This window comes from Engraulis encrasicolus, chromosome 22 (genome assembly GCF_034702125.1).
Source record: "Engraulis encrasicolus isolate BLACKSEA-1 chromosome 22, IST_EnEncr_1.0, whole genome shotgun sequence".
NCBI lineage: Eukaryota > Metazoa > Chordata > Actinopteri > Clupeiformes > Engraulidae > Engraulis > Engraulis encrasicolus.
The window spans coordinates 11,736,058-11,762,377 of record NC_085878.1 but is presented as its reverse complement, the minus strand read 5'-3'; the positions used below and the strand labels follow the sequence as shown (position 1 = coordinate 11,762,377).

At 42.2% G+C, this 26,320-nt stretch overlaps 1 protein-coding gene and 1 long non-coding RNA gene across 4 annotated transcripts; one reads left to right on the top strand and one right to left on the bottom strand.

Moving 5' to 3' along the window:
• The first annotated feature begins 42 nt into the window (after positions 1-42).
• On the top strand, positions 43-15,770 carry LOC134438410 (uncharacterized). 2 transcript variants are annotated; one of them, XR_010032574.1, is made up of 4 exons: positions 43-259; positions 1,513-1,634; positions 12,981-13,077; positions 15,706-15,770. It is a non-coding gene; the product is annotated as an uncharacterized LOC134438410 (long non-coding RNA). The 2 variants fall into 2 exon arrangements; XR_010032573.1 differs by lacking the exon at positions 15,706-15,770 and having other exon boundaries at positions 12,981-15,111.
• onecut1 (one cut homeobox 1) lies at positions 15,116-23,198 on the bottom strand. Of its 2 annotated transcripts, none has more exons than XM_063187976.1 (2): positions 21,980-23,198; positions 15,116-16,083 (listed from the first exon to the last, which is right to left on the bottom strand). In XM_063187976.1, exons 1-2 carry the CDS (start codon positions 23,070-23,072, stop codon positions 15,767-15,769), a joined length of 1,410 nt encoding a protein of 469 aa, XP_063044046.1. In that variant the 5' UTR covers positions 23,073-23,198; the 3' UTR covers positions 15,116-15,766. The 2 variants fall into 2 exon arrangements, 1 of the variants encoding a protein (XP_063044046.1); XR_010032572.1 differs by lacking the exon at positions 21,980-23,198 and adding an exon at positions 17,947-18,161 and having other exon boundaries at positions 15,987-16,083.
• Positions 23,199-26,320: the final 3,122 nt, after the last annotated feature.

Below are 26,320 nucleotides of genomic sequence, written 5' to 3'. Positions count from 1 at the left end.
TCTCCTAAACTTTTCTTGTGTGACACACACCCTTGGCACACGTTTTGCGCTACCATTTAACTCAGTGTGAATAATAAACTCGACATTCATCAGGTAGCCTATGTTTGGTAGAGTCGACTATGAAAAGCCTCTGGGCAACATGGTAGAAACAGATTGAAGTTGGACAAGACCTACATTGATTGATAGGCATACAGGCATTAATGTGATAATGCATAGGGCCTGCCTATGACAAGAAACAGGCTTTCTGCATTAGGCTATGGTAAGAAGAAGCTTTCTGTCTGCGTCTCATTCCAATAGTTAATTCCTCGTTCAACATTGTAGAAGATGTTTGCCAGGTTGGCTTTGCAAATTGGATTTGGTGGCCATGATTATTGATCTGAATTCTGGAGGCTCGGACCCACCCACATCTTGCTGATTAGATAGGCCAAGATTGCAAACGTTCTTGTAAGCCTATCCATGGTTAACTTGTCATTAAAATGGTTAAAGCACAGATGGATTGCGTTACTTTGATTAGGTCTGCATGGTAGCCCATCACAACCTAAGCGGTAGCAAAGAGGCTTGAGACAAGAGGGCTTACTCACGTCATAACAGCGTAGTAGGAAATGATGGCGAGGGGAGTACGGAAATGTTATTCACTGTGGAACAGGTCATAGGACAGCGTGAATGTCTGTCAGCTGTCCTTAATTACCCCCAGCAATTACTGCTGACCAACAGCTGTCATTACTTGGCCACAAATTATCCATCATGGTGTCGCCCCCACTGACCATGTGCAAGGGAGTACGAAAATGGCATCCATCGCACCCACTGACCAATGACCATGCGCAAGGGAGTTAATTTTCCATCCACTCGTGTCCTCAGGCAACGCCCCCGTACTACACCGTGGCCAATGCATTCCCCGCCAAGAGATTGTTCTTTCTCTTGAGTTTCTTTGGCGGTAGGTAGTAACTTAGGCCTAACAGATTGGGCCAGTTTGGTCTGCTGCAATGCTGCTGGTCAATTTGATTCCAGTAGGCCTAAAACCAGAATTTCTTTTGTGTGAAATTGGCACAGGCGATGATGACCCAAAAGAAGACCACCAATTACCCTACAGTAGCATACATAAGATTATCGCATATTTCCACTGAAATTGGTTTATAATAAAGACATAGTTGCTTGTTGTTCACTTGTTTACTTGTAGGGGGTTGCGTTGCAATAGATTTACTTTGTGATGTAGCAATCTCTTTGTCTCTTTGTGCAAGGATGAGCTGAATTGAAGTAATGTCTGTCCATGAAAAATTTCACAAGAGATATTGTTATGTGCTGCCATCTGGTGTCCATGAGAAGTCAGTAAACTGTGTGTGTGTGTGTGTGTGTGTGTGTGTGTGTGTGTGTGTGTGTGTGTGTGTGTGTGTGTGTGTGTGTGTGTGTGTGTGTGTGTGTGTGTGTGTGTGTGTGTGTGTGTGTGCAAATGCCATGAAAATAATGTGCTGTGATGTTAAGGGTTTTCTTTTTTGCTGTTGTTGCCATGGGCAGGTGATAAGGCGTTCCAGTGCCAGGGCAACACAGCAGAGGGTACTACACTCGAAGGATAGCGGAGATGGGATGTTGTGAATGGACATGGGTGGATATGAAAAGGAGTGGCAACATGGTCAAAGGTACGTTATAGTGGGGCAATGTTATGGGTACGCGGTTAGGGCGGGCGTCAGACTTGTAGCCCAAAGGTTACCGGTTCGACTCCCGACCCGCCAGATTGGTGGGGGGAGTAATTAACCATTGCTTTCTTCCATCCTCCTCCATGACTGAGGTACCCTGAGCATGGTACCATCACGTCGCACTGCTGCCTTGGAGCGCCATTGGGGGCTGCCCCCTTGCACGGGTGAGGAATAAATGCACTTTCTTTGTGTGCTGTGAACACTTCTTTGCTGTGGAGTGCTGTGTCACAATGACAATGGGAGTTTTAGTTTCCCAGTTGGCCTTTTGGCTTTCGGCTTTATGAATAGGCTTAAAGGAACCTGGATGATTTTGAATATTACAATGAGATATTTTCAGGAGCCAGTGATGTACAGTATATCACGAAAGTGAATACACCCCTCACAGTTTTTCAGATTTGTGAGTATATCTTTTCATAGGAAAGCATTGCAGAAATTTCACTTTGACACAATGATTAGTGACCTTTTAACAACATATTTAACCGCTTAAATTTCTTGTTCACTCAGAAAAAAAACGAAATAAAGCCATTAATGTTTGAACATGTACTCTCAAAAGTAAGTACACCCCAGATGAAAATCCGGTAGAGAAGGGGCTGTGTTTGCTAGAATGGTCTCGAAATGAAAAGGGATGAAAAGGGAGGTCATCAGTGTGCGTTTCAACCTTTCTTTGCATTGAACTTTTACATTTTGAGTCTGCATCTGGTTTAAATAGATTGGTGTGAGATTTGAATGCAATCCTATGGAGAATATCATGATCTGCTTCAGTAGTCACAGTGCATGTTGACATGCATGTTTCTTTTAGGTGTATTTCAGATTACCAATGTTGACAGCATCCATGCATCCCCAAACCATATCAGTCCCACTACCATGCTTGGCTTTTGATAGGATACACTTTTTTTGTAAAACTCACTTGTTTACCACCACACATGCTTGACACCATCTAAAGTATATTTGTTTATCTTGGTCTCTTCAGATCACACAACATGGTACCAGTGATCCATATCCTTGGTCTGTTCATCTCTCTTGAGACCAAGATAAACAAATTGGCTTTAGATGGTGTCAAGCATGTGTGGTGGTAAACAAGTGAGTTTTACAAAAAAGTGTATCCTCTCAAAAGCCAAGCATGGTAGTGGGACTGACATGGTTTGGGGATGCATGGATGCTGTCAACATTGGTAATCTGAAATACACCTAAAAGAAACATGCATGTCAACATGCACTGTGACTACTGAAGCAGATCATGATATTCTCCATAGGATTGCATTCAAATCTCACACCAATCTATTTAAGCCAGATGCAGACTCAAAATGTAAAAGTTCAATGCAAAGAAAGGTTGAAACGCACACTGATGACCTCCCTTTTCATCCCTTTTCATTTCGTTTCATTTCGAGACGATTCGAGCCAACACAGCCCCTTCTCTATCGGATTTCAATCTGGGGTGTATTCACTTTTGTGAGTACATGTTCAAACATTAATGGCTGTATTGTGTTTTTTTCTGAGTGAACAAGAAATTTAAGTGGCTAAATAAGTTGTTAAAAGGTCACTAATCATTGTGTCAAAGTGAAATTTCTGCAATGCTTTCCTATGAAAAGATATACTCACAAATCTGAAAAAACTGTGAGGGGTGTATTCACTTTTGTGATATACTGTATCTAATAGGGGTGATCAGAGGTGTCAAAAGTAAAAGTAAAAAAAAGAAAGAAGTTTTCTGTTCCTTTTTTTAGTAACCAGTAGACCTGTGTACTTGTCTTACGATCAGCTAACTGTGCACTGGTTGGATCAAGTTTGTGGTGGGTCCTAGTTAGGTTTTCACTGTTTTTCAGTAACAACACAGTCTCATTAGGTACAAGGGAGTAAATGGTGTAACAGTTATGTAGTGCCATGTGCAAGTGTTGTAACTACACCAAACATTTACATTCACTTTTACTTTTACGTTTGACACCCCTGGGGGTGATAGTGATAGTGGAGTTGTGAGGGTGATGCAGCATGCTGTCAAAATTCACCTGTCCATTTGGAAAACAGTCAAACAAAGCATAAATAACTGAAGGAGTTGAAGAAATTGGCTGTCTATTTTCCAAATATTCCACAGGGGAAATTGGTCAATTGAATTGGCTCCTGAGGCTTAGATGGAAATAAACATTGTACAGTAGTAAACACAGCCTGGTACCGTGTGTCTACATGTAAGAACACTACATTGGCCTACACTCTTCATACACTTAACAAAAACCTAACCTTTACCCTAACTCAGGTGTAATGTATGATGCAATGTAAGTTCATGATAAAGGGTTATGAATACAGCGAGATTAAGCCACATACAGTATAGGGTACAGTATGGGCAGTCATCGGTAAGCGGTTAGGGTGTCAGACTTACAGCCCAAAGGTTGCCGGTTGGACTCCAGACCAGCCAGATTGGTGGGGGGAGTAATTAACCAGTGCTCTCCCCCATTCTCTTCCATGACTGAGGTACCATGAGCAGGGTACCGTCCCGCCGCACTACTCCCTTGGGGCACCATTGGGGGCTGCCCCTTTGCACGGGTGAGGCATAAAATGCAATTTCGTTCTGTGCAGTGTGCAGTGAACAGTTGTGTACTGTGGGGTGCTGTGTCACAATGACAATGAGAGTTGGACTTTCCCAGGTGGGCTTTCACGCTTTCCCTTCACTTTCACTTCAGGGTATACTATTAACCTTCATGTAATATTACGTTTTAGGTGTTTGTCGCCTACCTAAAAAGATACAAGATATTCCCTTTAGGATAATAAATTGTACCTTAGAAGACATTAGGAGACATGATTTAATTATGTTGTATATAATTTTATGAACAAAGGTATCCACAGTGTGTACACAGTTACACAGTTTTTAAACTGTGACCTACTTTAAATGTAGATACACTGTGCGTGGGATGTTTAAAAATAAATATGATTTAGTATAATAGGGTCACATTGCACACACAAGGTTTTGCATGGTTGATGTGTCCAAGCTAAGCCTTTGGCTTTATCTCTACCCATCCAGATGGAAGAAGCGTACAGTGCGTTGGGGTGAGTGGGTGTACAGGATCATGTAGTGCATGACGTGGGCTTTGTGACTAACTGCGGTGGAGTAGGCTCGAGAGAAGCAGCAGATTGAGCGTGGGAAGGCTGATGATCAGATGAGTTTTGCGGCTGCATCTGCCATAAAACTATTAATCTGACTGTGCCCTTGCTGTTATTGTTGATATGAAGCACAGCATGTGGTTAAAGGGTGGTGTGCTTGAGGCAAAAAGAGAGGACATAACTGACTTTTGTCTATTCTATATTTATACCACTGGCATTCTGTCTACAGAGGCTACAGAGGATACTTTCAGTGGTTTAAATGGCTTTTTGTGCAAAGGTGATTCTCGGGTCTGCCCCCAAGAAAAAATTAAAAGATTGGAAGCAAATCACCACTACTATTGTTTTAAGTGTGAGCTGTGGTTCACCGTGTAGTGGTTTGGGGGGGCAAACGGTTGCCTGCCAAGCCTTAGAAGATGTTGCTGTTTGTGTGCGTGTTTAAGTTATTTAACTGACACTTTTATCCAAGTAGATTATGTTGATGCACATCAGTGTTCTCCAAATGGCGGTCCGTGGGCCGGATTCGGCCCGGGCATGGCAAACATTTGACCCGCCATGAGATTGAAACAAATGAAAACATATATGTGTGCTATCTGTGGCCATAGGGTCGGGCGATTTGTTTGGCCCTCTGCCTCATTTGCGCTACATAATTTGGCCCTTGGGGAAAATAATTGGAGACCACTGATGTACATGTTTATGGACATGGTGCTTTGCTCAAGGGCATTGGATGAGGCTGCAGGATAGTACGTGATTCACTCTCCCACCCACATTTTCCCCTTGGAGCAAAAGTTGAACCGACACCCTTCCAATCCCAAGACCTAACTCTTGAACCATTAAAGCTGTAATCATTTATATTGATTTTTGGTATTCGTTATGTTAACTTTTGTTGAGTTATGCTAACTTTTGTTGAGTTATGCTGTTAGTTTCCAGACAGTTTAATAGCACAAAGCACATACTAAGATAATTGCCCAAGGATATAGTACATATAAAGCAATATAAGCAATCTGACTCTTTGCTAAATTCAGGTGGTGGAAAGGAGGTGGAGATTCTTGATTTAGAAAGCAAAATTCTTGGCTCATATTTTACCAAACCATTATCAGAAGCAGAAACAATGAGACAGGCAGGAGGGCAGTTGAAATCTCCATTCAGATGTTATAGCATTGAAAGCCGATATACTGTACGTACCTGTAAGGTATGACCTTATTGACAGTCGATATACTGTACGTACCTGTAAGGTATGATCTTATTAAATTAGTAGTAGGGAGAGAGAGAGGGTCCGAGGCACTCTGTAGTCCGTATTAAAAGTCCTTTATTAATACATGGACACCTTTGATAGCAGACGTGTTTCGGTCGCGTGTGATCTATATCCCTCTCAGTAGAGATTTTCCTCAGATGGTATCAAGCAGGTCCCCTTCACTCTTCTATCTGACTCATTCTCACACATGGCTGTGCCATCATGGCACATCATGACTAATGATTGCTCTGACGATGTGTGTTGAATATGTGTGTATGTGCTAAAAATCCATTAATTGTCTTACTTGTTAACTGATTATAAAACAAAGTCTGTAGCAAAGCAAAGACTTCAAAAAATACTGACATGATTCTGCTGAACAACATACTGTGATATATGCATATGTGACGGAGGTCATCTTGCACCTGTTCACCCCCCTCGGGGATCGAACGTGCGACCTCGTCAACTACAACGGTTCGGCAATGGGAGACACAGTACGATACCGCTGGGCCAAGAGACTAGTCTCTCGGCCCAACGGCACGAGACTGTATGAGGCTATCGGAGGGAGGTTTTTACCAACGTTCCACGCCAACTCTGTGCTAGTTAGCCTCCGTTACACTCTCCCCCTTAAACCTCACTCCCATCCCGGGTCAGCGGCACCACTGTGACGAAGGTCATCTTGCACCTGTTCACCCCCCTCGGGGATCGAACGTGCGACCTCGTCAACTACAACGGTTCGGCAATGGGAGACACAGTACGATACCGCTGGGCCAAGAGACTAGTCTCTCGGCCCAACGGCACGAGACTGTATGAGGCTATCGGAGGGAGGTTTTTACCAACGTTCCACGCCAACTCTGTGCTAGTTAGCCTCCGTTACACATACCAATACGATAAATATGGGTCTGTAACATGTGAACATCAGCATAACTATGAAGTCAGGGCTAGACATATTTGTGGTTCAGTGACTCTCACCAAGTAAAATTAAAACATTTGCTTATATGTAGAGATGTACAGGATCCAAGATCCGGTTCCGGATCCGGCAGGATAATAGGGTTTTTTCAGACTATCCGGATCCGGCACGATCTTAAACAGTGGATCCGGTATCCGGCAGTTACCTAAAAATCAGGATCTGGGGCATCTCTACTTTTTACGTAGCCTAGGCTTTTCAGTCAGTCTTTCACAGCCCCAATCGCTGCATGGAGTGAAAGCCCTTTGCAAGCGGTCGTTGAAGGCAGTGTGGCAGTAAGCCAAGGAGTCTTAAAATAGTTTGCACTAACGTAAAAAAGGGCCCACGTGTGCAAGTTGGCTATGTGTTTCAACCCTTTCGTAGGATCCGGTATCCGGTTCCGGATCCGGCAGGATCCTAAAAATCAGGATCCGGTGCATCTCTACTTATATGTAATTTCATTATGACTTAGCAGGTATCTGTGTAATGACCAGAGACGTGCGGTCAGGGTAGGCAGGGTAGGCAGTGCCTACCCTGGGATAAATGTCTTAAAAATAAAAACTAACACGTGTTTAAAAAAAATATTCTTCAGAGTTCACATAGGCCTACACAACAATAACATTGATTCAGCATAAATTATGAGCTGTTTAAAGTACAGTATACACAGGACAACGATCAAAAACCTAAGTAATCGCACGAAGCAAAGCGCTCAGGCTTGGGCAGGTTGCCGTGGCAACGCGCAGTCCCGGCTGGTAGCAGAGACAGGCTGAAAGCAGAGCTTTCGAATGCCAGCCAGGCAGCCCGGTAAGGCTCGCTTTTCCTCTGCCTACCCTGCCTTCAATGCTGTCAATGTAGAAGTTTGCGCATGCGTATTAAGTTGTCACATAGCTTGTCAATGGGACTAAAAGCAGAGCCTTTACTCTGTGGCGGGAGTATGTGAGCCAATCACAGCGCCCAAAATGAAAAATTGTTACAATTCAGGTAGTAGCCAATTTCTGCCCTACAGGCAGCTATGATAGCAACAACTAGCAAGGCAAGACTTGTTCAAATCTCTAGCCGTATCGGAAAGAAAACATGGCAGTCTTTGGCTTTTGTGTCTTTATTATTTTAAAAAATGTCGAGAAGTAGCAAGAAAGACGGTTCAAGTGACAGACAGCTGAGCCGTTTGCAATCGCTGCATTGTGGAAATATTCAACATCAGATGGGTAGCAGCTTCAAGTAGTTTGCACTGGGACAAAATGTCTTCATCATGTCAACCACCCCGGGCTTTTAATGGAACTAGCTTGCATGAAAAACACAGCCTACTTGTGATTCTGCTTTAAGGTAAGATTCATCTAATTATTATGCTGCGGGTAGCCTTTTAACATGAACATGCTCAAGTTTTGNCGTGGTGCCTTTTGTTGTCACCGTTTGTCAGGGTGTTGACGTTGAAGATTGGTTGTGCGGTGGTGGACATGAATAGACCGTGTGTGTGTTATTATGGACGCGAGATTGTTTTTTGAGCGTACGACATGACTCCATTTCCCTAATTTATTATGATGATGACTACGCAATGCGTGAGTTGTGTGGAGCCTGTTAGCAAGTGCAGCTGCGTTCTTTTGAAGTGCGCGGTGTGCGAGTCGAGATCAACGTGGAACAGGACGATTGACTGGGGATGGTTTCTCGGAGTGCTTCCGCACTCACAAATTGACTTTATTTGAAACACCTTGCACAACCGTAGCTGAAGTGTTTGAGAATACTATCACGCACAAGAATGAGTCTCAGAAGTGGTTTCGTTGGTTTACTCGATACTGTCTGAATGCACGGGTCATGTTTGCAAGCAACCCGCCCCCTTGCCTACTTTCCTTCTTGTCTGTGAGTGTTTGATTATCAGCACAAAACGCGGCAGTGAGGCAGGAGCTGTTACCTAGGTTGGTTTATTGCTAAATGTAAATCGTTTCCCCCTCACATGCTATGGTGTGATTCACAGTTGGTGAACTAGACATTTTATCTTCAAAAGTAGGCTACACTGTGCCACCCTCCATCCATGTGAAACGCCCTGGCATTTGCAACAGAATAAACAGAAGAGCAACAAAATCAACTGCTAAAAGCCAAAAGTCAAAGCTTTTTCCCCAAAATGTTGTAGCTTTCTAAATTATTATTGTAAAATGTAGGCCTACAGGTCCTTAAAGGTGTAGCCTACAAAGTATGGGTCCTGGAGCTAATTTGGCAATTTGGCAAAACAAATAAGTGTAGCTGGCCTTTTCAAGAAATTGAAATTATGTTTTCACTTATTGTTTCAGATTTAGGTCTACTGACAATGTCCAAATGTCTAAATAGTGTAGCCTATTTACTTATTTAGTTATTAGAGCTGTGGTGGTTAAGCACTGATGGCATCTTATAGCCTACTTTATATTTACAGTATTTAGAGAAACATAGGCCTACTAATTTGTTGCACATTAAAGACCATATCAGCATGTTTATGTGAATAGGCCTATTTGCCTATTCAAACCTTACCTTGTGGCATAAGGCCCCCCTCTCTCTCTCTCTCACACACACACACACACACACACACACACACACACACACACACACACACACACACACACACACACACACACACACACGTTACATTTCAGATCTGCATGAAAGGGGACTATTTGTTCAAAGTTTTTAGTCTTTTGTAAAAGTTTTTAGCTGATAGTGACTCTCCAGATTTGGTTAAAATGCAGGAAATTGCATCTAAGAAATACATTTTTTTCTGGGGGAGGACCGAACCCACCGTTAATATATATATATATATAAATAGATATATATTCTATATTTACTGCCTACCCTACCATACCCTTCACTGCACGTCACTGGTGTAATCCACACATTAGGTCTTCCTAATATCATTGTGTGTGGAGTGTACATGTAAATAAAGGAATAATGGAAAGAGTCTGCATTTGATATGCTGGAAAACCAACCATTTTTTTTATTTTTCTACATTTTTGCGACTACAGAAATGCTGAAACATTTTAACACTGAAAAAAGCATGATGACATCATCACTTGCTTCTCTTTTTTTCCTTTTTTTCTTTTTTTTTTGCTTAGCAAACACAGCAGATGATATTGCACGGCATAGGGAGAACAGTAGCAAAAGCAGAGAGACAGGAAAATAAACTGTTAAAAAAATGACTAATCAAATAACCATGAAGCATTACAAAGATACCACCTGGGAGTAACACCTATAGTGTTGCCCTAGATTACCAGACACAAAACACATAAGATGCTTTTGGATAGTACAGACATATCCACGGAAAAGAAAATGAGAGACAGTGTGTGTGTGTGTGGGGGAGAGAGAGAGAGAGAGAGAGAGAGAGAGAGAGAGAGAGAGAGAGAGAGAGAGAGAGAGAGAGAGAGAGAGAGAGAAGGGAAGAGGAAGAAAAAGAGAGAAAGAGAGAAGGGAAGAGGGAAGAGGGAGAGAGGGAGAGAGGGAGGGAGGGAGATGTGCCTGATGTGTAACATTCACTCTGTTTGAAATGTAAATGTGAACGCAGAAACAGCTACTATCTGTTTGAAAAATGTCAGCAAGTTTATTATTCGTTTCTATCAAAATCTTCCACCTTCTTTGTATTAATCATCGCAGGAAGAAGTCCCCCTTGGACAGTAATCAAAATCAACCTATCGTGTTTGTTTTCCAGATGATTGTCTTAGGCGCCTTTTGATATTATTATGGTTCATGTAGCCAAGCCATCAGTCATAGGGGAACTCCGTATTAATAAATCATGAATATCAAATGAGGACAGAAAAGAAAAAGCAACTCTGACTTAACAGCACAGATACACAAGGAATAGTCAAAACATTGCACTACAAGCAGAGTTGGAACTTAGTACTGTTGGTTTCTGTCTTGAGAAGGAATGTCATCCTGCACTGTTTGCAGGCTTTTGTGTGGATATCAACAACACAGATAAAGAATCCCAATGGGAAGTAAACATCTTTCACACATATTTAAAAAGTTGTTCGTTGCTCCCAGTGCGTCTCAATAAGAAAAACAAAACAACCTTTAACACACTCTGTCTTGTGACAGGGCAAAACATGTAATTCCATAACCACTTTGAGTCGAAAGTAGATTCAAAATTATTAAGTGTTCACTTTGTTTGAAGATAAAGGTTGGAGTGTAGGTCTACTATACAGTGTTGAGTTAATGGAGACCATTTTGTCAATCAAAAGTCTAGTACCCAATTTGCAAAAGCTGCTGTAAGTGCTTTAGAATTGTTCAGCACCACGGCTAAATGATAGGCAATGTTATTGTTAATTTTTAGCAAACCAGAATATTTAAAAACTAGACAATAGAAACATTGAGACTGGGAAGCTTTTGGGTTCATTTGAAATTTTCCTCATAAAAGAACAAAATAAAAACAAAAATGGAAAGGGGTGGCAGTCGGAGCCATGCAGCCCTACACACACGCACACACTTGATTTCTTGGGTAAGCTTTCTTTGTAGATTTATTAGACTTTGCTCATTGTCATTACACAAGTTCTCCACCAAGAAAAAGAACAGATACTAGATGGAACTCTAGACATGCCGCGCCACGTGAATAAAAATGTACCCAGCAACGTGACACGGCCTTCTCGGCAGACCTGCTGCCCAGTCTAAAGCTCCACCGTGACTCTGTGCAATGAGACAGCAAAGTGAGAAGAACAGGACTTGCAGCCCTCATCTCAGAGACACATAAAGAAAGAAAAACAACATAGAACAAAAAACAATGTCAGATTGTACACTTAACAGGAGATTCCCCAAATGTTTGGAATTAGCTTGTCTACATAGTCCCTACGCCTTCTAGTTTCTATACCCGTGCGAATGGCAAATCAAAAACTCAATAAGTCTACCTCACAAATGCCAGTGCTTTTTTCAAACATTATACATCTTTTTTGTCTTTTTTTCGTCTTTTTGGTTTGTTTTTATAAATCTTTGGATGTGCAGTAATACCCATAAAGTAACCACATTTTGAAAAGTTGAAAAGAAAAGAAAAAAAAGAAACATGTACACTGCTATCTGCCTGCTGAGTAACAAAGTAACCCCTTCATAACTTTGTTTCTGTTAGCAAATCAAATGCCTCAGGGCCTGGCAGTATTAAGAACACATGTTGAAGTGCCAGAAACAAACGCGAGGGGGTCTCGATCCCACTTCCCCCCTAACACGTGTATGCTTGAAACATAAGGCTGTAACGTAAAACGTGTCTGCTTTGTGTGTATGTACTGTAGAGTGTATTTCTGTGTGTGTTTGTTTGTGTGTGAGTGTTTTCGAAACCTACTATATACAAATCTATATTTTCTACAAATGCATAAATTAAAACAGGGGATAAGCAATACAAAAATGCCATTAAATTAAATCACAAACACAGAAGTAGAGAAAAGGGAAAATATAAACACGTCATCACAGCAGTTGGTTTTTACCCTGTAAAAAAGAATGGTCTACCATTATCGTAATATCAGAATAACACAACGCCTCGATAAAAAATAAGCTTTATCTTTCCCTCCCAAGCTTCAATCCAGTATCATTTGAAACTTGTCCATCATGACCAAGAAACAGAGCAATTCGGCCCAAAAAAACGTCAAAATAAATTATCATAAATCTTTTTTTGAAGTAACGTTTAACAATTACCAAACTAGTTCAGTTTTGCCTTAAATCACATAGACTCTCTATACAACAGAACCCTACGGATTTATAACTATGAGGTATTCAAACATTGGTAAAAGAGACATGCACGGCCAAGATGGTGGATATAACTAGAGGTGATGGGAGGGAAGGGGGAGGCGGGGAGGGCGAGGGGGAGGTTGGTATGATTGAAGTGGGTGGTTATCTGCAGTTGGAGTGGATTCACATGGGGGAAATAGTGGGCCCAGGAGGAGAAAGGAGCTTTGGCTTGTCAGCAAAGAAGTGGTAATAAAATAAAAAGACGAAAACAAAAAAAGAAGATTCCTTTGGTATGTTTCATTGCATGGTTGCACTGGCAAAAGCACCACGGTGACATAATTATTCCTTTCTCCTTTTTCCTTTGTCAGTGGCCCGTCGATAGGCTGAGGTATTCAAAGAGTAGAAGGTGAGATCACGGAGGTCAACAGCGGTTTAACACTTTGGTTCAAGCAAGGCACTCGTCCTGTGAGTATTTTTCTTAGTAAAGTTTTGCAACATGTCTGCCTGTAGCTTTTATTTGTTTGCGCATGTTGATGAGCGGAGAGATATCACACAGAGCAGAAGGGGTGGGGCTTTGTGAAGGGGGGGCATGGCATGGCATGGCATGGCTAGAGGGAGGGGCTTGGATGGGAAGGGGAGGGGTCACACCACCTGTTCCACCACATCATTCATCATGTAGGCCGTGCAAAGAGAAAAAACATCTTTGGTAATCTTTGGTATCATTAAAGTGATAGAAATCACCACATGGAAACTGAGTGAGGTAGCATCTTTGGTTCACACATAGAAATTTGAAGTAGGTCTTCGCAAGTTTTGCCTTCTTCTTTTTTTCTAAACGCTTCGTCACTTTTTGTGATTCTCTCGGGAGGAACTCTTTACCTTCACTTTGTTTTTGTAGTACAAGCACATTTCTATAACTCACACAAACAGTTCACCGAATTACATTTCGCTTCGGTAGGATATCATTAACCACACAAACAGAGACAACAAGGCCAGGAAACTGGTTGAACAGTTCTGTCATCCTTCAAACGAGCCTGTCAGAAAGGGAATGCTTAGAACATCCACTTAGGACAAACTATGTGTAGTGCTTTCTTCCTAGTTGTGGCATGGATGGAATACATACATATTCTATATGACCTCAGTTAAAGAAGAGGTGTGCGGAGAGATGAAACATTCTTGACATGGTTTTGTGATCATGATACTGACATACACTCAAGTACAATCTCTCAGTAAAGTACAATCCGAGCACCTGTGTTAACATTGATGTCTTATCTTCAACAGATTTTACTAGCAAAGGGATAGATATATTATATTTGACAGAAGTCACACCCATGACTTTAACCTATGCTCACAACAGAGACGGTATCTCTGGTCAGGGACTGACGTTTTGGTTACTTGTTCAAGAAGGCACATCAGTAGTCAAAATGCAAAACTGGGATATTTTGGAGGTTGGAGTTTATGAAATAGTAGATAATATATGGCAAAGTCGACTGACTGACAATTCAGTCCTCTCTGCGTTTTGGAATCTTTGGGTAATTTCTGTGAAACTGCAATGATCTGGTGTTGGTGGCTGCGTTTGCCCTTTTCTGTATGATAATCTATGCTCTGATCTATTTATCTTTGGATTCGATATATAAATATTCACATTATACCATGCTGACATGTTGAGATTGTGGAGGATAGATCTATGACAAAGTGATTACATTACACACGGACAGGAAACGATCTACTGTATACTGGTTATTAGATATCTTTGGTTGATAGCCGCTGGCATGTTTGTTTACACAACGTTTGTGGAATACTATTTAAAGCTTTAGAGAAGACTCTCCCTGAACATAAGGAGTGATATCAACACTGCACCACAAGCACAGGCTTTTGACATACATGGATTATTGACGGGGAGTGTCTGCAATCGTTAGACGGGTTTATAACGTTTGTACATGTCCATTTTTACATTCATGCCAAACCTGTGGCTTGGTTGATTATCTTAGAGTGAGTTTGTCATTTGGTTTTATTCCTTTGGAAATACATGGTCCCATAGGAATCCATTGTTCCTAAATCTGTTTGGTTAGCTTGTATTTTTTGGTTTATCTGTCTGTTTCTGTGTTTTTTGTGTGATTAGTCTTTGGTTGGTCTACATATTTTTGCAAAATAAGTACACATATAGTTAACATCAGTCAAAATTCTTTGGATCATTTTTCCTGAAACAATACGCAGTTGTTATCTCTTTGGTTATCACAAAATGATTGGTGTGATTTTACAACAGTTTTGGTTTGGAAGCGTGTTCCTACAAGTAGGAAGAAAGCACTATATCGTCTAGAGGGTGACATCTCAAAAAAGTATCCACTGCAAATGATTATACCCCATCCTGCCAAAACATCCCCAGACCTCGTAGGTACTGGTGGTGCCCAAATTGTTGAAGGAAAGGGGCTTACACACCTCCACATACACACACACACACACACACACACACACACACACACACACACACACACACACACACACACACACACACACACACACATATAACTGACTGACTACAAAGCCTTGGCAAGCATGCTGCCTCCGCTGTGAGTCACCCAGGGCCATTCCCCACTCCGCCCCAGCTAAGTGGCCACCTGTCTGGGCTGCACCACAGTGCTTTTCTCCTTGGGGTGCCCCACAACAAACCTCTCCCATCTGACTGCAACACAATCAAGCACAACACATACTTAAGAGGCAGAGATTGAGAGTCCAAGCTGGGACAAGCTGAGACAGTTAAGGGAAACAAACAAAATAATGTCCATTTGAACCAGTCACGTTGAAAGATGACAGTGACAGTGGGAGGCAGGGCGCAGTAGAGATGTGGGCTTATGGTACCACTGTGATTTCAGAGTAACCTTTTTTTGCAGTACATCAGACGTGAAAGTGTTGCAGAGCAAGGGTCTTTCAACACAACAGGTCAAACAAAGTCTTTGGTTTTTTGTTTCTTTGGGTATTATAAATATCAGTATTGTACAAGTTTTAAGGGCAAACTCGCTGTCTAGAGGGTTTTCTCTTGTTTGTTTGTCATCTTTCTTTCTTGGTTTATTCTAGTTAAAGCTTTTCCACCGAAAGGTTTTTTTTGTGTTTCAGTCACTGTGGCCTATATAACCGTATAGGCCCCCGTACTCCTCCTTCATGCTTTGGTACAAGTGCTGGATGAGGAATTGGAGTTGGCCGAGTGGTGGGAGCCATCGTCCTGCCACTTGTCCAGGCTCCGCCGCCGCGCATTCATGAAGAAGTTGCTAACGGTGGCCAGCTCCAGGCCCAGCTGCTGGGAGATGGTGATCTGGAGCTCCTTGGACGGACGCTTGTTCTCCTTGAATATTGCGTGTAAAGTCCGGCGCTGGACGTCGGTGAAGACCAGACGAGGCTTCTTTGCAAGGCTGCCGCCGCCGCCACCACCACGGTCCCCTTTGCCCCCGCCATGCTCCTGCTCCTTCCTCTTGCAGGCTGGGGAGGGAAGGGAAGGGAAGGGAAGGGAAGGGGAGGGAAGGGAAGGGAAGGGAAGGGAATATAACAGATTTGGATGTTACACCTCAGCAATCAAACAGAGATTTAAATAAAAAGATGGATACTTAGTAGTTTATTTCCAGAATCCATGCTGCTAATTCACAAATGTTACCTTTTTCACAAATACTTATCACCACTATCAAATTTTAAGCATCCATTATCACTGGGAAAATACATGAAAAGGTGGATCAGCTCCATGTCAACCATTTTGAATTTTCGTTTCGTTTGACGTTTTTACCTGCAGAACTTACTATACTTTGGTCATACTAGTTAATGTTAGTTTATTACTTTCTTAACATTCATGAAAAGATCAAATTTGGCAAAAGATAGCACAGATTAAACAAACAGAGTTTCAATACCTACTCTGGCCGCCATCCTACACAGTGCACCTTTAAATCTCATCAATCAAAACAAGCCTAAAAGCACATTGCTACAGTACATTTCCCTGCCAATGATCAAAACGACAGTCTATGTATATAGTATATAACACCAACCAAAACAGCAGTCTAAAAGCACATACGTTACACATTGCTGATCAAATCAACAGTGTAAATGTATTAAGATATGAAGGTACATCACACATCATCAATCAAAACAGCTGTCTTGATCGATACATGAAAGCTAAACCAATCAAAACAACAGTCTAAAGACAAAAAGAAAGTAACTGCACCTAGAAATGCATATAGCCTACTGTCCATCAACAAAGAAAGTCTGAAGGTACATACATTGCACCTCACCATCACCAATCAAAACACCAATGTAAAGTTATTGATGCCAATGTTGCACATCACCAATCAAACCATTAGTCTTAAGTTACCGACCTGGGACACACATAGAAATATCACACCAAGCCGATCGAAACATCAATCCAAGATGCACACAGACAGATAGACTGGTAGACAGACAGACATACAGATACACACATCCATAACAGGAAGGGAATGCACGATGAAGCAGATGAGGTAACTCATGCAAGGTAAAGTATTATACCTTACTATAGAAATAAACTAAGGACAGTCATATACACACCATTAACAGTACACAGGATATTTTTTTTTATAATTGCATGATTGCACAATCAAACAGAGACACCAAACTGTATCAATAAAAACAGCAATCAAAGCACGAGTAGCCCAGATTCCACAAGTAAACATGTGATATTCCAAACCCAAACCATGTGGTTCTACCATGTGCAATCATGTGTGATTTCACTAATAAGTTTTCCATCTCAACTGATGCTCTAATAGGAACTGATCTAATTGAGCTAATTTAACCAGTAGCTCTGACAAATACAGTATAGCTATGTGGTGCTGAAGTGTTGCTAATGTAGCTAGGTTACTAATCAATGCTAATATGGTTAGCTTTCCCCCGCCTTCATTAGAATATTGAATAAACATGATACATTGTAGAATTGCAATTCTCTTTTTAATAATGTTCTTATTTGTAATCGTATGACAGACCAATGGCATAGGTTAAAATAAGTATTATGATGACAACTCCGAAATCAACTCTGTTCATAGTCAGTTACCATTAGTGAGTTCATTTCAGGCAACCTGGGACCAAATAGGCCTACAATTTAGTTACACACATTAGCTCCAGCTATACATATCAGCATCAGCTTACTGCAATTGATGCATCCAAACTAGCTAGAATTTAATTAGGGAATTAAAATTCATATATGCATATGTAAAACGAGATGATAAGATTTTCCTAGATTGAAGCGAGGGTACTTTCTCTATGCAGGTTAGCCTAGCCATCAAAAATAACTCAAACAAACAGACAAATCACATAAGCCTCACTTACAAGAGGAACTGGGACTTCTTGGTCTCACGCTCTCACAATGTGTGGAGGCCTTAAATTTGTGATATAAAACCACACAGGCCACCAATAAATGGCTGGACTCAGGCGCGTTTGTCTGTTAACCTCGACGGTGACCGCGGTGCTGTCCATGGTGCTGAAAGCAGGTTAAACCCCTAAAAGCATCCAGCGCGTGTTTCGCATGTCACTGTCTTAACAGCAAAATAATCACAAACCTGTGTGAGGAGACCTGCAAACTAAAGCTGTATGCCCTACTCCTCCCGTGAGTATAAAGACCAAGGCCATAAAAGACGTTCCAAACAATGTGGCCCTTCATTTCGACCACTAGAGGTCGACCAAGCACCACGTAAGGAGGAAGGTACAAAGGGATCCGGTTGTTGTCTTCCCCCCAAAAAGAAATCGATATGTTTAGGTATGAAAGGTCTATAGGCCTACCTGAAATGAAAAATAAAAATATGAATAGGCCTATTAAAATATGCACGTGATGGAAAAAAGCGAAGAACAGGCCCAAGATCCAAGCCATGTTTACGTGCACAATGACATTAACTGGAATTCATGATTAAAAAAAATATCTTCAGTTGTCTTCAATGGCGCATTCATTAGGCTACATTTATTTGAATAATTTACAATTCACTATTTTAATGCTAACATAGTTTTCTATCTAGAAATGATGTTCAGGAAGTCAGAAAATAACCAAGCACGAGTGTCTCCAGTTTGGATAAACATTAACAAAAGCAAATGAGGTCCTGTATCAGTTGCTATAAATCAAAAGCCATACAAGGCCACGCTGACAACGGAAGCTTCAGGAACTCAGGTAGGGTATTTTCCCAGCGATCAGCTAAAATAACACAGCACCTCTTTATCGGCCCAGTGCGAACACAAACGATCAGATGGTCACTGTTTGCCTGCAAATCATTATACAAAGCTGAGATAACTGAACACACCACTAGAACCACCAATTTCACAATGCAACAAGACAATCAGTGTTACAACGAATGCGCTCTCTCTCTCTCTCTCTCTCTCTCTCTCTCTCTCTCTCTCTCTCTCTCTCTCTCTCTCTCTCTCACACACACACACACACACACACACACACACACACACACACACACAGAGAGAGAGAGAGAGAGAGAGAGAGAGCGAGAGAGAGAGAGAGAGAGAGAGAGAGAGAGAGAGAGAGAGAGAGAGAGAGAGAGAGAGAGAGAGAGAGAGAGAGAGCTGGGGACCATTATTTGCATAGGCCTACTCTGCAAACATGGGAAGCTTAGGAGCTGCTTGGGTGTATGAAGTGGCCAATACTCAAAACAAAACCAGTGCATTATTCTCGAGTGTCTGCAAGCCCTGTTAAAAAGATTATAGTGTAGTTTAATAGTGGAACCTGCTCGTTAACTTAAGAGTTGTAGGCCCAACACAATGTTATGCAATGAAATATTGTTACAAATGATTTGCATTATGCCATTCCGTTGAACTTTAAACAGTCTGGCACTAATTTCATGAATGTGCAAGCCTAGGCCTACATTAACCAAGCCTAAAATCACCTCGTCTAAATGGTTTTATTTATGTAGCCTATTTATTTATTTATTTATTAAAAATATTTAGGTAAGGCCTACACACTTCACGTTTTATGGTGTGGTCTTGAGTCTAGTTGTCATCTATTGTGAAAATAATCCCTTCACCAATAAACCAAGAGGGCAAAATAAAGGGCACAGACACTGAGCTAGCCTACGGGGAGACATGCTTACTGTAGCCTAGTTCTATTACATTTAGCCTGTTTAAGAAGTCAACATCGAACGTAAGTCTACGTTGTCATTTATTATGGAAATAATCCATTCACCAATAAACCAAGACGGCAAAATCAAAATGAAGGGCCCGGTCACTCAAGTAGACTTACGGGGAGACATGCTTAAATAGTTCTATTACAATTAGCCTATTCAAAAAGTCAGCATCGAATGTAGGCCTAGTTGAGCCAGAGTTTTGTATCAAAACGCAGTTCATGCTAAGTGCGCCAAAATCAGACCAAATTCCTCCGAGGAATGAAAACTGCTGTCGACGAAGGCCGATCGATCCTGCTCACAAAGTAAAAAAAAATAATAAACATTTAGGTCAAAATAGTGTAATACAATATAGCCTATAATTCCGAAATAATTCAGCAAAAAAGTGCTGTCCCTGTTGCAATCGAAAATGCACGCATATAAATGAGTAATAATGTAGGACCCTTTATATCACTTTTATTCCATATGTAAATGGACGGCCACATCAACAGTGATTTATTAAATTAAAATGACCTCGTATGGTTTTACGTAAGCCTATAAGCCTATCTGCATTGAACAGAATTGAAACAGAAGATACTGGGTTAATTAAGGCAAACGAATTTGAACTATTTAGGCCCACTCTTGATATATTTAATCTAGGGAGAATACAACTTTTGAATCGAAAAATCGATCCATTTTCATGCAGTTACACAGACAAGTTTGATTTTACCGTAGGCCTACAAAATATGACCGGGCAGGCTGCGTCCAGCAAATGTGTAATGTTATTAACGTGCATTGAAAATAGTACGACAACTCAGCTGTTATTTAGATGTGTTTTGGGCCGGTACCACAACAAACAACAAAACTATGGCCTATGGCTATAGCCACTGAGCTTTTTATAGTAGACCTATTGATTAATGCAAATGAATGAAGTCTAGGCCTCAGCAAGGTAGGGCGTAATTATTTCAATGAATTGTATGATTGAAAACAACTCTGATTATCAATAATTGGTCAATTATTTGGAATTATGTCGCCAGGCTATTTATTTTGAATTTTCGTGCTATTTAAGGCAAAACATTCAATATTCATCATAAACTTTCATTATACCATCAATACTTGCTCTCTCTCTCTCTCTCTCACACACACACACACACACACACACACACACACACACACACACACACACACACACACACACACACACACACACACACACACACACAGTGAGCGAGATTTTCCAATAATCAAGCTTGTTTTGGTTCTGCGTAGAAGGTGGTTCTAATGAAAGAGGAAACGTTATTTTTATTTCTCTTGCGCCACAAGACATAAGAAAATCACAACGATGACTCTAGGTTCAACAACAAGCAATTCCCTTGCTATAGAAGTACAGGACTGTCTAGACTTCTGCACTAGTAGACAGTCACCCGTGTGCCCCAGACCTGCACTCACATCGACTGTGATTCTCTTGAGACACCTTAATGGAGACTCAATAGTTGATTACCAAAACCTCACTGATGACCATTGCCTTTAAACACCTTCCATGCAAATAGACCCATAGACACATGCACATGGACTGTCGTGTCACCACAGCCACCAGACCAGAGTCAAGTGCACAGACAATCCTAAACATCCACCGTACCGTCCTGCCGCAGTGGTAAGCTCTCTCACAATCTTCCACACAAAAGAACATTACCACTTTACGCAACCGGCATTTACGCAATGATGGGCCAGCTGAATTTCATATTTTACCAAGTGACATTAGTGGCTTACAGAAAGAGAACAGCGTTACCAAAACAGGCCATCCACCCGCCTATTATCCTTTCTCTGTAGCCTACCATCACACAGAGACAATGGAGCTGACCGCAGCGAGGGACACAGCCCCCAATCAGAGCGTTCAACGTGCTTGGCCATGTTTAGAAAAATATTGTACATTTTGCCTAAATTAAGAGGCCAGGATGTAAAGACCAAATACTACAAGTTTTGTAAACCAAAACATCACAATGCTGGTCAAATAACAGCCATTCTTAACGATTGTTGACTACTGAATCACTTTACAGAAAAATCCACGATCGATATTAGAAAAATACAGCCCCACACCCCCACTCGTGTTCAAAACACCACACAGCACAGTTCAGCCACATGTGTAGACCATCTGTGTTTCATGGGAAGAAATAAAACGGTCATGCATTTTGACAACCAAAACAAAGGCAAGTGGACAGTTCAAACAATTTATCAATGAAGGGAGAGAAAGAAAAAAAAGGTGTGTTTACCTAGTGTTCCCTCACCTGCGAGCCTGAGCGCGGACATTCTTTGGAACTCAGGCTCTTGCAACCACTTCCACATTCTCCTGAAAGTCTCGCGTCCAGACTTGAGCTTGCTCCAGGGTTTGGGGTTTCTTAACAGGTCAGATAGGGTCCCCTGTGATCGGCAGAGCACTCTCTGGGCAAAAATGGCCTGGGGGATACTGTACCGTTTCAGCTCAGTAGTGATCCGCTGGGCTACTTCTTTGGTATTGACTTCTTCCATTTGCCCCGAATTGCCTCCATTGTTGACCTGTGAACCAGGCACCGAGGAATGGTTTTGTTCACGGCCGGAGCCTAGCACTTGTCCGTGGCTCTGAGCATTGAGGTGGGCGTGCGGGTGGTGGTGGATCCCGTTGATTTGCACCATTCCCGAGGAGGCGGACATGTGCTGCTCACCGTGCCGGGCTAGCATGGCAGGATGGTGTGCCTCGAATCCGTTCGGTGTGAGCATTTTCTCCGTGGGCATGGCGGCTCCCGGGTGTGCATACGGCGGCAGTCCCTGTTGCGAGTTGTGGATGCCACCTAGTCCGGAGCCCGACAGGGGGGACAGGCTCTGTCCCATGCTGGTAACATCCTTGTGGTACGGCGAGTAAATGTTGTTCATCGACGCCAGACCCCTGTCGTCCCGCATCAAGGTGAAACTCCCGCTCACATTGCCCGGGATCCTCTGGTGATGATGGGGAGGATGATGGTGGTGATGGTGATGATGGTGGTGAGGGAACTTGTCCGAGACGGTGGAGATGGGAGGTAGCGGCTGCAGGGGAGTCAGCGTGGTGTAGGTGCTGCTCATGCTCATGCCGTGGGGAGCCTCGCACGCCATGGTCATGGCCGGGTGCAGGTGGCTGGCTAGTCCGTGCTCCGGGGGCCGATGGTGGTGATAGTCGCCGCTGTCCAGGATTGTTGCCATGCCCATTGAGCGTGCGTGGGCTGACAGGTTGCTGCGATGGGGTACCGTGCTCCTGTGATGAGGACTGTCGCTCATCAGCTCCGCCGTGTGCACTGGTTCATGGCCCACACCGTGCAGATCGCCAATGTTCTCCATCGACAGCTGGGCATTCATTATACGTGCAAGCTTGTGGACAAATCATCTATCTGATCTGACGGAATAGTGTCCAAAGAAGTCTTCGCATTGGAAACAAAAAAAGTTTTGCCGTTCTTCTTCCCCTTTATGTCTTTGGTTGGTGTTTTCCAGTGTTTTTGTTTTCGTTGGTATCGTATTTGCCGTTTTTCTGGTATTTTTCTTTGTTTTTTTTTCTCCAATTTTGTAAAATTATTTCCCCGCGCACTTTGGATATAGATTTTTAAGGCCCCCGTTCATCTACCCGCACATCAGCAGCCGTGGACGCGATCTGCTCATATCCCTCGCCATCTCTAGCCATGCCTGATGCCGTTACGATTTCCTCAGTCCATTGCTCCGCCACTGCAGCTTCAACTGAATGTTCATGCGCACTCGCATGCGCCTCGAGCGTCTCCTCCCACCTCTCCCCACAACACACAAAAGGAGACACACCGTTCTTGACGTCAGATGTTAAGGAAGTTGCCGAGCACAAAATATTCACCACCAAGTAGATTATATAGACTCACAATTCTGTATGGCTGAAAACACAATATAACAAACGCATCCGGTTAGCACCCAAAATAATATCATCATACAATGGGGTAGGAAGTGGCATTTATTTTATCACGAGACACTGTGTAGCACTTCCAGATAGTCTATTAATTGCGTGAATCTGATTAATATTAATGACCCTCCCCCTTAGCCTATAGCTTATGCGCCGTTATACGTCCGGGTTCATTCCTGGGCCATGTGGAGATATTCAAAATGAACAACTTGACTTTACCCAGCCCACTCTCTGATAAGACACATAGCCTATAATACCTGTCGGCTACCTGCGCCCGAATAAGACAAGAACGTCCACAATGCGCTGCACTGTCAATACAAGCAAGTACCTACATTTCACGTTTAGCATTTCTAGTTGTAAAGCTCCTTTTAAATGAAATAGTCTCGTCATAGCCTATCTGAAACCCAGCGAGTGGAAAACTTACACAGTGGCCGCGCGATAATGGAGCTGCCCCCCTTTCCACACGCGCAAAACAGATAGGCAGATGTGTCCATTGTTCAGACTATTAAGAGTAACGAATTAGGCCAGCCGCCGTGTAGCCCCGCGCCCATCACACGAGCTGCAGGCGGTAAGGCTACGGTATAATGACACAGCATATTATTCAGCCGCCAGCCGCACTCAGAGCCCATATGAGGATGAAAATGGAGAATTTTGCAGTCTCAATCAAAAATACATTTGCTGGCGACAAATGTGTTACGTGCTAGGTTGAGAGGCCCATTTTACTCATGCTGTGGGCGAATGGGGTTGTATTGTTCATGACTGTGGGCTAACGTTACCTGGCTTTGATGGTCCTTTAAGCTGGCATACAACAGAACACCATTCATGTCAGTTAACAAAATATTTATTTATTTTGTCATCAACATCATAACATCATCAATGTACACATTACAGTTAGGTAGTTGGCCTATTTACTTTGTTGAAACACTTACTTCACCAAAACCTTATTGTGTGTGTGTGTGTGTGTGTGTGTGTGTGTGTGTGTGTGTGTGTGTGTGTGTGTGTGTGTGTGTGTGTGTGTGTGTGTGCGTGCGTGCGTGCGTGCACACTCTCCCAAACCCCCGTCCCCACACTTGCGCGCGCGCGCCCTTGCGAGGCATCCAACTCATTATTTGAAGATTTGCCAACAAAAAGTCACTCTGCGGTTAAATGAAGCAAAACTGACTGGCTAACTTCAAATGATGTCCAGTCCAGGGGACAATCCGCAGCCTGGCGAAAGCGTCCCCAACCCCGCTTCAAGTGACAGCTTGCGATAGTCAGTACAGAACCCCCCCGCCCCTCTCCATGTCAAAGGTGACGCTTCAAGACTCCTAAAAGCTAACAGCTGCGGGGGGAGCAGATTAACTTTTCGAGACTTTTCCCTGCTTCTTGAGGGCCCACCCCATGGCAACCACCTCCTATACATCTGTCAGGGTCAAGAACAATAACATTCAATTAAACAAGTTGAAACAGTCAAAAATGTTGCTGTTGCTAATTGCGTGTTTGCTGAGATTAGACACGGTGAGCAGGCATGACATCAAGTTCACAGCATCACCAACTTCAACGTCACAGCAAAATGTCAAAATATTTCAAAATGTGCAATAGCATATACAAGACATTCTTTTGTCTTTAAACTTACTGCGTAAAATACAAACACTGGGTCGTTAAAGACACTTTTAGGCCATGTTATGGTACAAATAGTGTAGTAACAAAAAATAAAAGTAATAAAAAACATAAACGTGTAAGTTGAAAAAAAAAGTGATCAGCAACACTGTATAAATAAAGACATAAAATAATAAAACAAACTAAGACAGTAGCTGGTTATTATTAATTATAATTAGCTCGGCGTAGACCCATGATGAACAACAAAAGTGTGTGTGTGTGTGTGTGTGTGTGTGTGTGTGTGTGTGTGTGTGTGTGTGTGTGTGTGTGTGTGTGCGTTAGAGAGAGAGAGAGAGAGAGAGAGAGAGAGAGAGAGAGAGAGAGAGAGAGAGAGAGAGAGAGAGAGAGAGAGAGAGAGAGAGAGAGAGAGAGAGAGATCAGCAGCAGCTAACCGCATCTGCGCACATTCTCATAGTGGTCGATATTTTTCATTCGCACTCGTGTCTCCATGACTTGCAAAAGGGCGGGGGTGTCTTTTTGTTAAGGCCTATTCAGGCGTCCCTGATTTGTGTTAGAACTGCAGTTTCTGTTGTTTGAACCTAGGGCAATGACCATCCTTTCAAATTTCATATAGAAGACAGTAGTGCCGAAACGAGCAAATAAACTCGTAAACAATGCACAATACACAAACAAACAAACAAAACAATTATAAATAAATAAATAAATGAATAAATAAATAAATAAATAGGACCTACTATACACCTTGATTCGAAGACAAAAAAGTCCTATGAAAAAGCTCTGACAGACATGTCATGCACATGACAGCCTTTACTCTTTTTTGCCAGGTGAATGGATTCAAGGGAATAACTAAATTATTCGCGCAATTCAGTCTCATTTATTTGTTTACATACTTACTTACTTACTTACTTACTAACTAACTTACACCACATCATTTCAAAGTTCTTCAGCCTTTGCTTAAATTTCTACCTGTCAAGCCCGATAACAACACACCAAGTGCGTGTGTCAGACATTATGCCAACAGAAATAGCCTATTTCCAACAAAGCTCGAACAACAGTTTCAATTTTATTTTTCAAGTTTTAATTAGTT